General features: G+C 40.0%; 1 protein-coding gene across 1 annotated transcript in view; it reads right to left on the reverse strand.

Moving 5' to 3' along the window:
• Window positions 1–16841, reverse strand: part of CSMD2 (CUB and Sushi multiple domains 2) — a 323219-nt gene that overhangs the window by 145147 nt on the left and 161231 nt on the right. Inside the window, exons 21-22 of the mRNA XM_018576748.1 lie at window positions 13151–13342; window positions 12944–13070 (exon numbers count right to left, since the gene is read on the reverse strand). Coding sequence (XP_018432250.1) covers window positions 12944–13070; window positions 13151–13342 — 319 coding nt within the window. The remainder of the gene's footprint in view (window positions 1–12943; window positions 13071–13150; window positions 13343–16841) is intronic.

A 16841-nucleotide genomic window follows, 5' to 3' on the forward strand; every position in this document is an offset into this window, starting at 1 on the left:
TATATATTTGCATACGTATACAGGCACACACATACCAGATTTTATAGTCTCCTCTACCTCGAATTTAACAGGTGCTCATGTAATCCACATCTTTCATCATAGAGGTTTCATCATAGAGCTCCAGGTTTCACTTTATTATTGCGATGTGGAACTTTAATCCTCTGCTATGATCCAAACTAATGTGTAATGAAGGTTTAGGTATGGCTGGCTGATTTATTCCATTATGGCTAAAAATACAGGTTTGTCAACCCCGGCTCATAATTATTGTGAAGTGTAAAAGAGAACCTTTGGTAAAGGAAAGTAGATTTAAGATGCTGGTTCTCATTTAGGATAAACACAAGGTAGCTCTTTTGATGAAAGGCTTCCTAACATCACAAGAGAAATTAAAAAGCCATTGTGGTTGTATGTTATTACACTCTGTCAAATCTTTGCCAGCTTTGCCATTGATTAGCATACATTGTACCCAGGCACCCATTTGCATTTATATAGGACTTTTATCCAAAATTGCATCCAACTGTGCCGAACAATCTCAGACAGAGCAAAGGGGATTTTAGAGATCAGCTTTAGCACAGGCAGTGAAATGAAATCCGTAGATTCAAGACGACAGTCTGCCAACTACCTGCCCCCAGCTTGTCCCTTCCACCCTGGATGATAGTGACACTTGGCCATAAGGGAGCAGCTGACCGACTCTGTCCTCTGTGGTGATGCATAACAGTGACAAAGTGAGAAGAGGCCCTGCACTGAACATGTGTCTTGTGTACTGTATATAATGACATTGATAGGCTAGGATGCTTCTACACTGCAGACTGCACATGATCTATCTGTCTCTATTACTGCTGTGCACTGCTATGCCATGCCTATTCTCAGTGCAAAGGAATTCTACATGGTCTTTATTGGTGTTCAACAATGATTTGAAGGCAAATACACATCTTTCCATGCATCTGATTAATTCCCGGCCATATATCTGTCCTCCTTGATGCAAACTGAAGGTCTTTATTAACAAGCTAATTATCAAGCAGGTTAACAATTCCGGGTCTGTGACTAAAACAATGCATGCATTTATAGATTTTCTCCTGTCAGCATTATGAGAATGAAAATTACTTGATTCCACTGTCCACGCTATAGTGTGGATGGAGGCATCTGCACTGCTGGCTATTGTATTCAGTAGTCATGGCACCCATGGCTGCCTGAATACCCGAACAGTGACTGAATCTGGTAGGATGCAGTCACTTTTCAGCTGCAGGATTTCCACCAATTTTGTAAAACAACTTTTGTTGCACTTGGGATGCTATCAGGACCACCCACACCTCAAATGCCAAGACTTTATATGGCTAGCTACAGGTATAATTGAAATTCAGTCATGCAATGACTAAATCTGCCTGTGTTTGTTTTCACTTTACAACCATGAGCATTCTACCCTGCATTATCTAGGAACAAGTTTGGGGCCTCAGAAGACCAGATATTTTAGGGCTGACTATATATTTGTTAAAGAAGTCACAGAATGTAGATAGTAGTTAGAAGACCTGCTACAGTATCACTATTTAGAATGATTGTGGCATATACATCTATGATCAGTTTTTGAATGTGCAGGTTTTCGTTCTATGCAGGCACCCTTACCAGCTTCATCTGGGTATAATACAGGCATGCACCCCCTATTGTCTCCAGAGGTCAAGAGTAACCCAAAACAGTAATAGTAATCTATGAGTATGTTAACTATCTCTGGTAGCTGAATTCCTATGATAGAGCTATCTATAATTAGACTAATATAAACTGCAAATGACATAAACTGTAAAGTATGCCTCCAAAGTCCCATCCCTCTTTGAATAATAGGGCCACCAGGGGACTGAAGATATAGAGGGGGTACATCACTGGCAAGTAATGTAGCTACAACTGGAATACAACTTTTGGCAGGCATCAGTGTGATGCTATACACTGGGAATGGGTGAGTATCTAGATGAATTTTTACAGAATTATGTCACTACACAAGCCCTTTCTGTATAACCATACAGGGTCATAGGCCAGTTTGTCATTGTATAGCAGTCATTGTCATTTGTGTGGATTTTGGTATATTACACCACCAAAAGACAAATTAATTTAATCTCTCTGTACCAATGATACTAATCTTTAAATCAAACCTCTTCACAAAAAAAAAGAGTGCTTGTGACTATTCTGCACATCAGCTACCATATCTTTCTTTTAAAAATCATAGATGTCTGGCTGTCATACTGACCCTTTAACCTCAGTAGTTTATGAGCCAAGTCAGAAATTCTGACTTGCTGCTTGCTTATTCCAGTGACTCAAAGTAGAAATAGAGACTGTAATGCAAGTAGCATTTTCAGAAAGAGGTCATAAATGGCAGCCTCTATGTCTCTCATGACAATTTCCCTTTGAAGCGACTTCAAAGGGACAGAGACAGAACAAGGGAGAGAGTGTGTGTGAACACAGTGTGCTACCTTACACAGGATTGGGCGTAAAGCCATTAAAAAAATGAAAATACCAAAAATTCTAGGGTACAAAAGGGAATTTTGGGATCTCGGGGACAATCTGCTAGCATGCTGACCAATCTTCTACAGCACATGATGGATGACTATATCTTGAGTATCAATAGGCCTGATTAATCCCTATACCTTTGTCTGTGACACTACCAAAGTGTTGGAAAGTAGAAACAGCATCTGCATCTAAGGCTGCCTTTAACAATTACAGAGCTATCTTTTATATAATATAGGCTGTGCACAAATAAGAAGCTTCATTTCTGCCATGGCTAACCAGCAGTGGCAGAAAATAAAGTGTGAGGCAGAGGAATTTGGATTGTGTCTCCGCTAGACCATAACACTGTGTGAAATGAAGCAGCGTAAGTGAACAGAAGGTGATAGATTATACACAGGTAACCAGCAGAGCTACTCTCTGAACTCCAAGTGGAACAATTCATTTACACCTTCACATGGAAAAAATCTAAGGGGAGACTAAACAACTGTAAAATATTTCCATCACTGGGCTGATTTGATTGATTATTTTTTTTACACAGAAAAATGCTGCAAATCATCCAACTTCCAAATACAAAACAGTAAGTGACAGCAAAAATTAAACTGAGCAACACCTGGCTGCAGGACTTTCAGATTACCATTGAAGAACTCAGGGGCCGGGTAAAGGGACTCTCCTTGTCTATTTTATTCAAACTACATCATGCTTCGGCATCTGTGATGAACACCAAAATGTACCTTAATGTTATTGGCCTAGATTTTAAAACCATATAATAACAGGAAGACTGCACTATAACAGCAAAATAAACCTGTCCACATTAAAGATGATTACAATTCCACTAATATGTCATGGCTTTACTTTACACTCAAAATGTACTCTATATGACATTACACAATGACTGGAGGATGTGGAATAAGCACACACACAAGCCTTTACCAATCTGGTGTCTATATGTATACGTTTTAAATTATTTTAAAATTATAATTTTTTTTTACTTTACTTTTAGAGGCTTTGGGGAAATATCAGGGGTCTAAACAGACCCCTGATATTTCCCTTTTAAAAATAGAAGAAAAAAAATTGAGGACACAGAGTCCTAAATCTCTTTTTCTGCAGCCTCTATACTGGAAGCCTCTATACAGGAAGCCTCTATACTGAGTCTTCTTCTCCATTCATAAACTGTGGATATAGTATGAGTTATTATGTCAACAACCATATATGAACATGAAGTGATGTACAGCACTTCCTGTTCATTCATAACTGGGGACACAGTAAACATATGTAGCCCTGTTGTGGTGTTAGCTCCTTTAAGAGGAAAGATATTGCAGCTGCATCGATGTTACACAGTGTGTGTTAAGACTGCCTGTAAGAGAGCTGTGTGGTCGCCTCTGACACACAGGGACACACGGGCTCTGTACCGCAATCCTGTAGAGACTGATATTCATTGCTGAGCCGAAGAGACGATGACCGTGCACCTAGATTGACGCCTGGTGACGTGGCAGCGGCGGGGATATCGTGGCCTGGTCAGACGGCCGATCCAGCCACCGATGTAATCCTGCCTGCCCAGCTAAGTGAGTGGAGCCGACGGAGCTGACTGAGATCATTGCCCGGTACCCTAGATGACCCTAGATGCCCCTAGACGAGCTGAGACGTTCTGCGGGAGGTCCTAGATGACTGCACCTATTCCACAGATGTCGGTATGAAGAAAGAGGGACGTTCATCTTCTGCAGACAACCATCCTCCTTTCCGAAGTGACACTGGGAGTGGTGAGAGGCCTTTGGCCATTGAGATACATGTACTTTTCCGCATTTGCTACACAGCATGGGCCCCAACGTTGGCTAGCCTACTGACCAGTAGTTTAGAGTGGGGTAGGTACTTTTAAGTAGAGACACTCATGTTGATTGCATTTAATTGAAGTATAATATCTGAGACATTCTGACATTGCAGGCTCCCGTGCATGCAATAGTTAGCCGCGGCTGCCAAGTGTCAGACTGCCTTATCCTGTTATTGTTTGTGATTGGTAAGCCACTAAGTGCATTGTTTGACACTTCACGTTCATTAAATCTTTTACAAAACTTCACAAGGTGTGCTGGTGTGCTGTGGATTCATTGCTTGAGGTGTATCACAGAGGTGAAACAGAAGTACCCAATCATTCAGCGGCTCCTTCGGGGGTGAGCGCTACACATACCATGTCCTCAGTTATTTACAAACATTTACCGATTAGTTCTGATCGCTAGTGCTTATAACCTGCTCTCCAACCTGACTCCTCCTGAGTGGGTGGATGCAGGAGGAGAGTTCAGCAAAATCCAAATTTCCTCACATTTTTGTATTTGTCCATTATGAATTACTCCTCTATGTATCTTACGTAGTAGCATAGTAAATACACTTTGTGATTATTCTGCTTAGAATCTTAATGAGTTCAAAGCTGTGTATACATAAATTGCATTTGCTCATCAATAGAGCCTTTTGTGAATAATAGGGGATTTCCCAACAACATAAAACTGTGTCATGCTTGGAAACCAAAGATTATTAATGTTAAATACGAACAGGTTGAATTACAGAAAAGGCATGCTGACTTTAATTTACAATATACAGGAAGGTACAGCAAAAGCAGAACTTATTCTGCAAAAGGATATCACACCTTAATGGATAGAAGTTAAGGAAGAGGTGGTGGCCATATTAGCAGGCAATACTAGCATACTAGCAGTTAATTATATGTGTACTTCAGCTGTGTAATTTTCACTTTCACATATTCTTGATGTAACACCTCTACATTACTTTTCCAACACATGGGATCTTATGGGATTGATTAACTAAAGGAATAGAAGAATGTTTACTGTGTGGAGTGAAAGTTCACTTAGTTGACAAAAGTGAAAGCTGTGTTTACTTCAATCAACCAATCATGTGTGAGCAAAAATACTGTTTAATTCTTCTTGTACCTGACCTGGTCTTCAAAATATACACATTCACACCTTATTTACTAAGCTTAGTTACCTCCCCACTTTGCTTAGTGAACAAATCCTACTTTTCTTATAAATCAACCCCAATGTGAATGAGATGAAATGATACCCAATACCTATGCTAGTATGCAACAGGGCTGATGTGCTAAAAGCATAAGATACTGTTCACTTTGTAAAGCGAATGTTCACTCAGCTTAATTCATAGGGTTAGGCTTTATTGCCTCACCAACCAATCATGTGGTAGCAAAAATGCTGTTTTTATTTTTCCTTTGCATATGCATTGCACATTGTGCATTTGCATATGCATTGTACATTCCTTTGCATATGCATTGTACATTTATCTCATTAACTAACATTCACTTTGCAAATTGAACATTCTCTTGGCAAGTGAACAGCCCCTAGTAGTGCTTCAGTTGGTCCACTTCAATGTGCACCTTTAACTTCAGGGGACAATATTTGCTCGGAGACTAATCAACCGGAGCTTGTCTTTAGCCAGCATGGGTTAAAATACTTAAATTAATCCTCCTGTTCCTAAGGAAAGGGCGTCAGAGTCTTTGCTTGGCATGGAATAAATTTCCTAACAAATTATTCCATTTCCTTCTCTGTCCGTCACACACAGTTTATGCCTCGTGAAAAGTAATAAGTGAGCCTGATCTGAAATTCAATTGTTCAATTTCTTTGTGTGTGTGATCAGCAGAGGGATTCCTACACCATTGCTGAATTCCTGAGAGCTATATCTTCCATTAGCAGATTGAGAACAATATTAGAAAATTATAATATAATCAGTCTATCAGCCGTATCTTCATAGGACTTTTATAGATTTTTACATCACAAATGTCTTCAGATATTGTCTAGTTTCAAACAGAATCATCTTATACACTGTTGCGTTAATATCACAGCTAGAATGAACAAAAGCATTGTGTTGCAACGCCCTCTGGCAGTGTACACTGATAACATGACAGTTCCATTTTTTATTATTATCCTTTTGTTCGTAAATACTTTTTTCTACCAGTTACAGGAACTGTTGCCTTCCCACAATGGGGTTAGCTACCTTGTAGGCTGAACCAAATTTTAACCTATAATTCACAGGTTATAATTCAGTTCAGGCAAAATTTTAACCAATGAATTAGCAGAAACTCAGTGGGAACAGCAACAGGGGATACACCCAAGGTATGAACCAATAGCTTTCAAATGCCTTGCTGATGTAATTGAATTCTGGTGAATTGATAGGCTTACAAAGATAGGGTCAAGATTATGATCAATCGAATGCTCATTAATGTGAAGCTTATTAATGTGGAGCTCATTAATGTGAAGATTATGATCCATCTAATGCTGATTAATATCAAGCTTATTAGCCCCATTTCAGTCCACGGTAGAGCCATGGCAAAGCTGTACATCTTAGCTACAGTTGCTGTCTGACAAGGGTGCCCAATTCACAACATTGGATGGACACAATAATAAATGCCTTGGTGGGTAGAACAGTTTACAAATGGGTATTTCAAATGGGTATTTGGACGTGTACATTGAGTTCAGCTTTAAAACTTACACATTCCTCAGTGGTCCCAGTTTAATGTGAGAACCAATCATTTACAATGATGCCTTTGAATATATCCCTAATGTTCATCTGCCAACTACTGATGCTTGAACAAGCACTATATTAGGAGATAATGGATAAAAAAAATGAACATGAATGATACTTTGGACCTTAATAACAGAGACTGGAGTACTAGGTTAACATTGGACAAGCACTACACTCTAAAACGGCCTTATTAATTCCTGTACATTATTAGTCAATACACCAGGAAACAGTTAGTGGAGCTACAGAGCAAATGAGCATAGAAGTTGATGCCGGCCCTTGCTGGCAGTAAGCCATCAGCAAAATCCTGTGTAAAAAGTGGTCCATACTGCATCTCAACTCATACAGACATGCATACTTGTAAGTCCATATGGGCTGACTTGTGTATAGGCAGCTTGTACAGACTGATACTAAGTTGTTTTTTTCTCAAGCCCTGAATAAGTTACTCACTAAGCAGCGGCAGCAGTGGCACAGAATGACCTTGGACTTCAGTCTTTGAATGACTGAAGGCTAGGGTTGCACAGATACCAAGTACAGTACTCAGTACAAGTACAAGTACATGTACCGATACTTTTGAGCTCCAAGACTAGACTAGAGAAAAATTCAAAAATTAGGAGGCAGCTGTCATTTGTAAGGAGCACACAGAGCTCCTGGGATTTGTACATCTCTGTTTTAATGTACGATTTTGTTTTTATAAATATAAATAAAGGGATGCACAGATACCAGTTTCGCGAGTACGAGTACTGGTACTTGCCAAGTACTTACAAGTATGAGTACTGATAAATTTTTGTTTATTGTCATGTGACAGTTTTTCTAAATCAATACAGACTAATGATTTCAGGACAGAGGTGGAGTGCCAGAGCCAGGTCCCAGCTGCAACCGCTGCAACCCTGAAAGTTCTCATGAAAATGCCAGGTATCTGCACTGGTACTCGAAAAGTATCTGTGCATCCCTACGTGAAGGCTGAAGTAATTCTGTGCCTTTGCCGCCACCACTGCCTACACATTCTTTATGCTTGCAACTTCACCTGGCACTAAATTCACTAGGCAGCGGCTGCAGTGCACATCTCTATGCCCGTCCACAAAATATACACAACTTTACATGCGTAAAGTATAGTTAAAACTGGACTATGGATGCAGATTTTCTTGTTTTGGTTTCCGCAGTTAAACACTATAGAAACACAAAATGAACACAAAATGCAGATGTGTGAATAGGCCCAAAGCTTAAGATACTGCCCATTCTAATCCGCATAAAACGGTACACAGTACACAGTACAGATCTGAACGTAGTGTATTTTACGCTCATCTGCATTAGCCCTAAGCCTTCCTGATGACTGATTTTCATATTTAAAATTATTTTGTTTATTTTTCAGCTGTAAACATAAATAACTATAATAACTAAAAATAAAATAAAAAAAATACTGGCAATTTTAGCAGCAGCTCACAGGCACAGTACGGTGCATGCTGCATATATAGTAAAGTTTTGACATTTTGACAAGCTGTTTAAACACAGGATATGACAGGTACACATTGCTGCAATGGTTTTACATAACATGACTGAGTTTTTCCACAGCAGGAGTCTGGTAGTCAAGGCAGTTTAATAAGGGGCCATGTTATGATCCATCAGGCCATTCACCCAGTAGTCATTATTAAAACAAAAGAAGTATAGGAAGCAATACCTTATATTCTAGACATGGGATTCAGGTTGATACAACAAATTCACTTACACAGACCATGCAGAATTAGCTACATGGGATGTTTAAAGGACCACTAAGCACAAAATATTGTATTCTGGCAAACGTTTAGTGTTAACACATTTAAAGGAGAACTATGGGGTCAGTGTTTTTCCCCATAGTTCTCCTTAGGGTAATGGGAGGACACAAACTAGTGTCCTCCCGTTACCCTAAAGCTCAGTATACCGCGAGCTACAGCTCGCGGTATACTGAGACGCTGCAGCGGGAGCGGATCCCGACTTAGATGACGGGATCTGCCCAGCTGCGTGAGTGACAGCTGGCTCTGCCTCTAGATAGGCAGAGCCAGCTGTACCCGCCCCCTCCCCCGTCCGTTCCGCCAGTCAGCGCTGGCAGATCGGAGCGTGGAGAGGGGAATCCAGCCGTGACGGGATCGAGAGGCGAGCGAACCCGGTATGTGTTCACTCACCTCCCGATCTACTGAGCCGACCTGTGACAGTCTCATTGTCACAGGTCGGCTAGAACTATGAGGTGAGTGAAAAGCACTCACCTCATAGTTCTCCTTTAATGATGGTATTCCTTATATAAATTCATTTTTTTATTTCACATGCCTTTATTTATATTTTATTCACATTTACATGCAGAACAAGCTGTCCAGCAAGAGGTACAGCCCCATGGGTTGGGACACACCATGTTACATTGCCTGGGGTGCTCACAGCATTCAGCATTAATTCATATGATTTCAACCTTTTTTCCCCCAAATGTTGCTGTAACTGCTTAAAAGAGTTAGCGGGCGTTAGCCTTTACTTTTGTATTTACTTAAAATCAATTTAAAAATACATGTTCATCTTAATTCTACCCTGTTCACAGGGTGACAATGCTGCTGCATGGTTTTACTGCAGAATGAGCAGTTGTAAAATAATGCATTTACTGGCACGATCCACAGGTAAACTATGTTACAGGGGATACAAAAACCAAAACTAATGTGTATAAACATGAAGGTTAAGTTTACTTTTCTGACAATGTTTCTTTTTACACCCATATTCAGGGTGTAACATGAAACTTGGTCACATCGCTTACACTTTTTACCGATAGTACTTTATTGGCATCTGACTCTTATTTTTTTAATCAGGTAACTGTATACGGCAGGGGTGGGGAACCTCCAGCTCTCCAGCTGTGGTGATACTACAACTCCCATAATGCATCTGTCTCTGGGGGTCATGCCTGTGACTATGAGAATCTTGCAATGCCTTATGGGATTTGTAGTTTCACCACAACTAGAGGGCCGGAGGTTCTCCACCCCTGGTATAAGGTATGCATAGCAAGCAATTAACGGCCAAAATACTTTTGTTGTTTTTACATTAGAGGACTGTTGCATCCCTTCTATGAAATGCATTTACTTCTCCTTGGGTACCAATCAGATACACACACTTGAATCTAAATGGCTGCTGAGAGGAAAAAAATGTAATCTTTTAGTAAGCAGACAGGTCTTAAGTGGCGTATAAGACTGTACAAAAAGTAAGAGTAATGTGCAATGTTCAGTTGCCCCTTTAAGCCCCGTTCCCACTGCGCGATATGCAAATCGTGCGTTTGTCGCGCGATTTGCATATTGCGCGATATCGCAAGATTTGCCGCGCGATATTGCGTTCAAGCTAAATCCGCCCCATTGAAATGCATTGGAGCGCGATATCGTGCGGTAATTTGCCGCGATATCGCAGGAATTACCGCGCGATAAATCGCTCAATGTGAACGGGGCTTTAGGTATGAGGTTCAGGTAGACCATGAGTTCAATGAAAAGTTCAGGTTGTTCAGGTCGACCATGAGAAGTCACTCGTAGGAAAATGGTGAACTAAATTTAGTTTTAAAGGGGCAGAAATTAGGGTTTTCTGTGCCAGCCTCCTTCCTATAAGGTCTCGTTCACACCTAGGCGTATTGCATATGCGCCGCGCGTTTTTTTAACCGCGATTTGCGATAAAAAAGTCGCGTGACCGTCGCGCGTTTCCGAAGGCTACTTGGCTGTATCCCAATGGAAACGCGCAACAAAACGGCCCAAAGTAGTACATGTACCTTTTCAGGCGTGGGCCGTTTTGTAGCGCGTTAGGGACGGGCGGAAATACGCCAAGGTGGGAACGAGACCATTGAATGCAATGGGATTTATATTTTTGAGCGTTTTGTAGAGCGTTCGTCGAGCGTAGAATGCGCTACAAAACGTTCAGGTGTGAACGAGGGCTAAAACTCAAGGTTCCCAGCAGTCAGTGTCTGCAGACCTGGAGTAGATAGGGACAGCTGACAGAGTGTTATTGCAGGGACAGATAGTTGTGGTTATACAATGCTGCTTACTTGTGCTGTATACAGCTGTATAAAGTGCTATATTGTGCTACATTATCACAGTGAATTGCAGTGTGGTGGGCTATACAGTCTGTACCCTCCTGTGTTCACTGTGCTGTACTATATTACATAACTGTGCATTGCAGCATGTTAGGGTTCCATATTATTGTGTACCCATCACAGTACATAGTCCCAACAGTCCTTTTTAGGATTACCTTTTAGCGTGTCATCATCAACTTTTGTTGCTGTTTAGCTGCTGCCACTCTCCCCTTCTAGTTTTTCTTGGGGTTTTTACGTTTCATGTTTCCTTATTCCTATTTATTTTCATTTAGGTTTTTTAAAAAATATAGGATTTGTTGTTTAGTGTTTTAGGGTTGCGGTTTGGATGAAGTGCTTTAAAATTATGTTTTAGGTTTCATTTTTTTAAAGGAAGTTTTTTTTTTTAATTTAAATATCATTTTACTAGTGTCTTTTAGGTGTTTTTCAGGGGTCAGCAATGTGGACTTGTTCTTGACACAGATAAAACTGGCCTTTGTTTGCAGCACATCACTTCATATCAGTGCAGTGCAGTTTAGTGAACTAAAGCACCACATTGTTAAGTGCTCAAAAGCACCACATCCTCAATCCCTTATTGCCATTTCTTATAATAAGATTAGGCAATCCCCGGTATTCATCATGTCTGGGAGGCCTAAAGGGAGAAGCAGAGGTTCTGCATTTGCAGGTAGTAGGAGAGGAGCATATTCTGCATCAACAGGACAAAGCAGTGGTCGTGCTGCAACTTTGAGTGGCAGGGCGCATCTGGTTTATCTTTCTGGCAGTGTTTGGTTTACAACCAGAGCACATGTAGGAGGTTTGGAGTGGATACCCAAGCTTTCTTCATTCTCCTCCTTCCAGGTGTAGCATAGCAATTGAATGTGCCCTCCTCCGCCTCTACAATCAATCCAACTGTTGCAGTGCAAACTAACATGGCGGTGTTGGCTGAATTTTTTCCACACACCATCAGTAACTTGATGCAGGATGAGGATGCTGCATGCTGTGTTTCCTTTTAAAAATTAGGCCTACTTCAAGGGTTTAATACTGTCTATGTAGTCTGTACAATTCTTCTTTCTGTTGTCTCTAAGATAATACACTTCAATTTTTATTTCTGGCTTTCGTATCTTCAATGATACACTCTAATTTTTATTTTATAATAACAACTGCCTCATCTCCCTCTTATATTGCACCCCAACTAAGCTGCTTACATACTGTACAACCACTGTGCTAGATGTGTGGCTATAGTCTAAAAAATATGGCACTCTGAAATTCATATCAGGGTAAAATCTGCCTCATCTATGGAATATGGGGTTGTGGGTTTAAAGTGCTTTTGTGGAGTAAACTTTCCCATAGCATCTAGATCTGTTGTGGCCATTATGTACGCTGCTCAATTCAGGCCTACTTTTGCTAGATAAGAAAAATCAAGTAACGCAGCCAAACTTAATAAAAAAAACTTTTTTTCAAGTTAAAATGAGTCCACTTGGGATGCCATTGCTGTATTTAGCCAAGCTAAATGTAAAAACGTTAAAAATCAATGACATATACAAAATATATGATGTCAGAATACAGTGTTACTGATGCTGCCTATGGGAATTGCCCCTCTCCCCATAGACTTCAATGAAGTTTGCATTCAAGTTCAAAATATATTGAATTTATGAGGAGTTTGACAAATCCCCTCAAAATTAACCCAGACCAATTCGCTCATCCCTATCTGTTAGCCACCAGTGAATAATTACCTCTTGCTCAACTGCCTACAGTTGACTAAAATCTTATTGGTTTTCATAACATATTGCATTATGCACATAATCACTGCTCTTTGTGCCACTGTTTTCGCTAATCCTGTTTGTTTTTATTGGGGGCATTAAAATGATCACTTACCCGATAGTGCAGCCAGCATCTGCCTCAATAATCCAAACACAGTTTAGGTTGTGATCATAGGGTGCAGGATACCCTGGTGACAACACTCGACCAACTTTCTCTCCATGGATTACACCACCGCACTCCGCTACAACAAAACATACACTGTCACCGGGGTCACAAAAATAACTTCAGAATTTTACATTTTTCAAATATTGTTTAACCCACCTACGCACAAAGGGAGAGGTTGGTCCCATACTCTGCGCTCACCAGTCAAACAGACTAAAACACGGCTGCCGCGTAAGCTATAACCGGTATCGCAGTTGAAAGTCACAGAGCTTCCTGCAAAATGCCCCTCGTCTTTATCCTTGTAGCCATACAGAGGTGTCCCTGGGTCCTCACACTTAATCAGCTCAAAACCTGCAGTGTTAAGACAAGGACATTAAAAGAAAACATGATAATGCTTTAGGACTGTGCTGCCTGCCTCTGGCACTGTCACTTTGTCCGTGGTAAGATAATTACAATCAATGCCAGGTTTCATGCCACTAAGAAGTGTTGAAGCAGTGTGACAGCCTTGTCACCATGCTGTTGGATATGGCTACAGGGGACAACATCATATTATGGATTGTTAAAACACAGTGATTTAAAAGTACAGATAAATTACATGATAATAAATCAGATATGTAAAAACATGCAAAATTAAACATAAATTACTGCATTAAGACTGCCACATACGTCTCACAGGATGGTCATTTGCTCTCCTAGTAATAGAGATAGAAGCCTTCAGCGTTTCATTTGAAAGCCAATTAGCCACTGAATTGTGGCAGTTATAATGCCATAGTCAGAGTCATAGCTAATAAATCCTAAAAAAGCAAAACTAAAAATTCCTCTGTGTGTTATTTAGAGCTACAGCATGAAACATAATTATACCGCACTGCAACTCTCACCCTTCATTGATAAGAAGGACCATTCAAATATTCAAATTATTTTTCATAAAGTTTAAGACTTAATGTGCAGTAGAAAGATTTAGAGGGCTCTTGTTTTGCAGAACTTGTTGGGGACTTGTGGAGGATCTCTACATATAACTAGGATGGGACAAAAGGGTTAATGTTACAATACACTTTACAGATAGTGAAAACATTGCTCCTTTTTTCATTATATCAGGAAACCATTAGCATTTAGTCACAAAGGTATTTTACAACATTTTGGACAATGCTTAAGGCCTAATGACAGTTTCTGATGCATGAAAATGCTCACTGCCATTTAATGCAATCACCTACATAACTGTAGATCATTCAGAGGAGCTTAAATGGTTTGCATTGCAAATATTGAGAAATGTTCGGCTACCCTTAAAAAATAAGGCAATTATCGATATCCATAGTGTTGTAACCCACAACATTTGATCAGCTTCCTCTGACCATGCTATGCTGTTCAATGCTGATATGTGATTGTTTTATATGGATATATCACATCACTGCATATCATTATATTATTTAGCAATTTTTTATGCATAATTATTAATATTTAAAACACCTGTCAGATTGTATTGTCATATTTGTTAACCCTCGAACAAAGGGCACGTTTCTTTATGTTAATTCAGTTTATTTAAACACCCTTCCTGCAAGATGTATTGATAATAATGGTGCGGCCATAACTCAGGAAATGAGAAAGCATGGTAATGTCATCATGGATAAAATGTTACTTTAAAATTGCATGAAAACAGTGACTGACCTGAATGTTTTTCCTCAGTGGCAGCCCCTTCATTACTCATTCTGGTACAATGGTTACAGACTTTTCACTAGATGAAATCGCTGTACTTAAGCCACTGCATCTAGCTCATTTTATCACAACTATTATGTACCAATTAAAGCTGGTGTCTATAGGTACAAAGAGGGCCTAGCAGAATGGTTTAAAATGGCACCCTGTACAGTGAATGACAGCAGACATATCATATGCCTACTGCAACCATATTGTACATCAGCAGCACCGTCCATAACATATTCCTTTGTTTATATTTTGTATACTTAAAGTGTATTTAAAATACACAAGTAGAGTAAAGAAGAGAAGGTGACCACTGGCACAGGGAATGAAAGTGAGGAAAAACCTTCCATTTTGAATTGTCACTGGAAATGGAATAGAGGGTAAGACTTCTAATGTGGACGCTTGCTCCGGTGACAAACATCTAAGAGGGGATTTCCCTCACTCTGGAGAGATTTCTTCTCACTCTCTGTTGTGTCTCAAATCAGGAAGTGAAGGAAAATCTCCTAGGACAGCTAAAAAACAACAACTTTGCAGTCATTTCAAGCATTCCCTACTATATCCATAACCATAAAAATGCGCAGCTACTGAAGGTAGAATTCAAATTTTTTTATCAGAATACTAAAGGCAAAAAACATTGTATTATCTTTTTTACGCTTGAGGCAGCTGTCCAAATCAATATTTACAATATATGCCATTATCTTACAGATGACACTGTCATATTTTTGTAGACTACAGATTCTCTATATTTATATTAGCCATTAAATTTACAATATTCAAAGTTCATCAATATCGAACAATCTATTCTCCTGACAATACCTCACGATTCATTTAATATATTAAACAGAATTAAATTATAATTTGCACTGTGCATCGAAATCTGTGTCAAAAATGATAATGAGGAATATATGACAGGTTCTACAAGCTTTGACATAAGATGATCCCATAATAAGGCTTCTTATTAGCTTCAGGTACAAAGAACAAATCCTCTGCTCTCCTATAAGATCATGAAAGGATGGCTGGTAATAAGACAAGCCTCAAATGCCTTTTGTTGCTTTGCTCCTCAAGGGGATATCAGCAATTAGCTGAAGCATCTGGGAGAAAGTCTCCACACCAAAAGTCTGCCAGCCTCCTGATATGATTAGATGAAGGTTGCGGACTTGATGTGACAGTAGGGTTAGTGACTGCCCAAGGTGAGGTGATTGTATGGTATAGATGTAATGAGAGATTATAAATAAAAGCAGTGGTGGGAACAATGTACATGACAACTTATTACAATTTTAGGTACTGAAAAATAGTTTTCCCAAAACTGTTAACAAGATGATGGAAGAAGAAAATGCATACAACTGCAAAAGTGAAAGAAAAAAAATTATTACAACCAGACCCTTATCCAGGCATGCAAACTGGGTTGCCAGAAAAAGGATGCCACTGAGCATGCAGCCTCCCCCCTCCCTGTACCAGACCACATCATATGCATTAACCATTGGGGAATACCTTGCAAGGAGGGGGCAGCAAGGCCTCCCCTTTGCAAGATACCTTGTCCCAATGTTAAGGGGTTGGAGCCTCTTCTCCACATCTACTCCCCCATAAAGAATGTAGGTGTTTTTGGAGAGGACTTGTAGCAGAATTTGGAAGCCCATTGATAATAAGGAGGCCTTCAGATGCCTGCCCGTCCTAGTCAAATGAGTAAGGGGTACATTATTACACCTTATTACACATTCCCACAAAGAGATACTTTTAAACAAACACACACCTTAGAAAAAGCCACTTAATTGCAATACAAAATTAAATACAATGAAAAAAATGATGTCCACCGATGTAAATCCTTTGACAATCACATGGTCCAGTGGCGTAGATCCATCGTCAATCACACTGCCCTTGTCAATCACAGTGACCCAACACCTGCTGATGTTTTCCTGCCACACTCCCATTACTAAATGGCAGATCCCCAGCACAGCAGTAATGTAAACACAGTGCCAGGGATTGCAGATTACATCATTAACTAAATATAGTCATGACCACAATTGATTAAAGAGAACACTGCTTTTCCTGGTCACCCAGGTTGCATGCCTGGACAAGAATCTGGTGGGGTTTTAGGGGCAACCTCACGTTGTATTTTTCCATTTTGGGGGGGGGGGGGGGGGAAGAGTGTGGTTTAGCT

Source organism: Nanorana parkeri, unplaced genomic scaffold (assembly GCF_000935625.1).
Source record: "Nanorana parkeri isolate BGI_ZX_2015 unplaced genomic scaffold, ASM93562v1 scaffold76, whole genome shotgun sequence".
NCBI lineage: Eukaryota > Metazoa > Chordata > Amphibia > Anura > Dicroglossidae > Nanorana > Nanorana parkeri.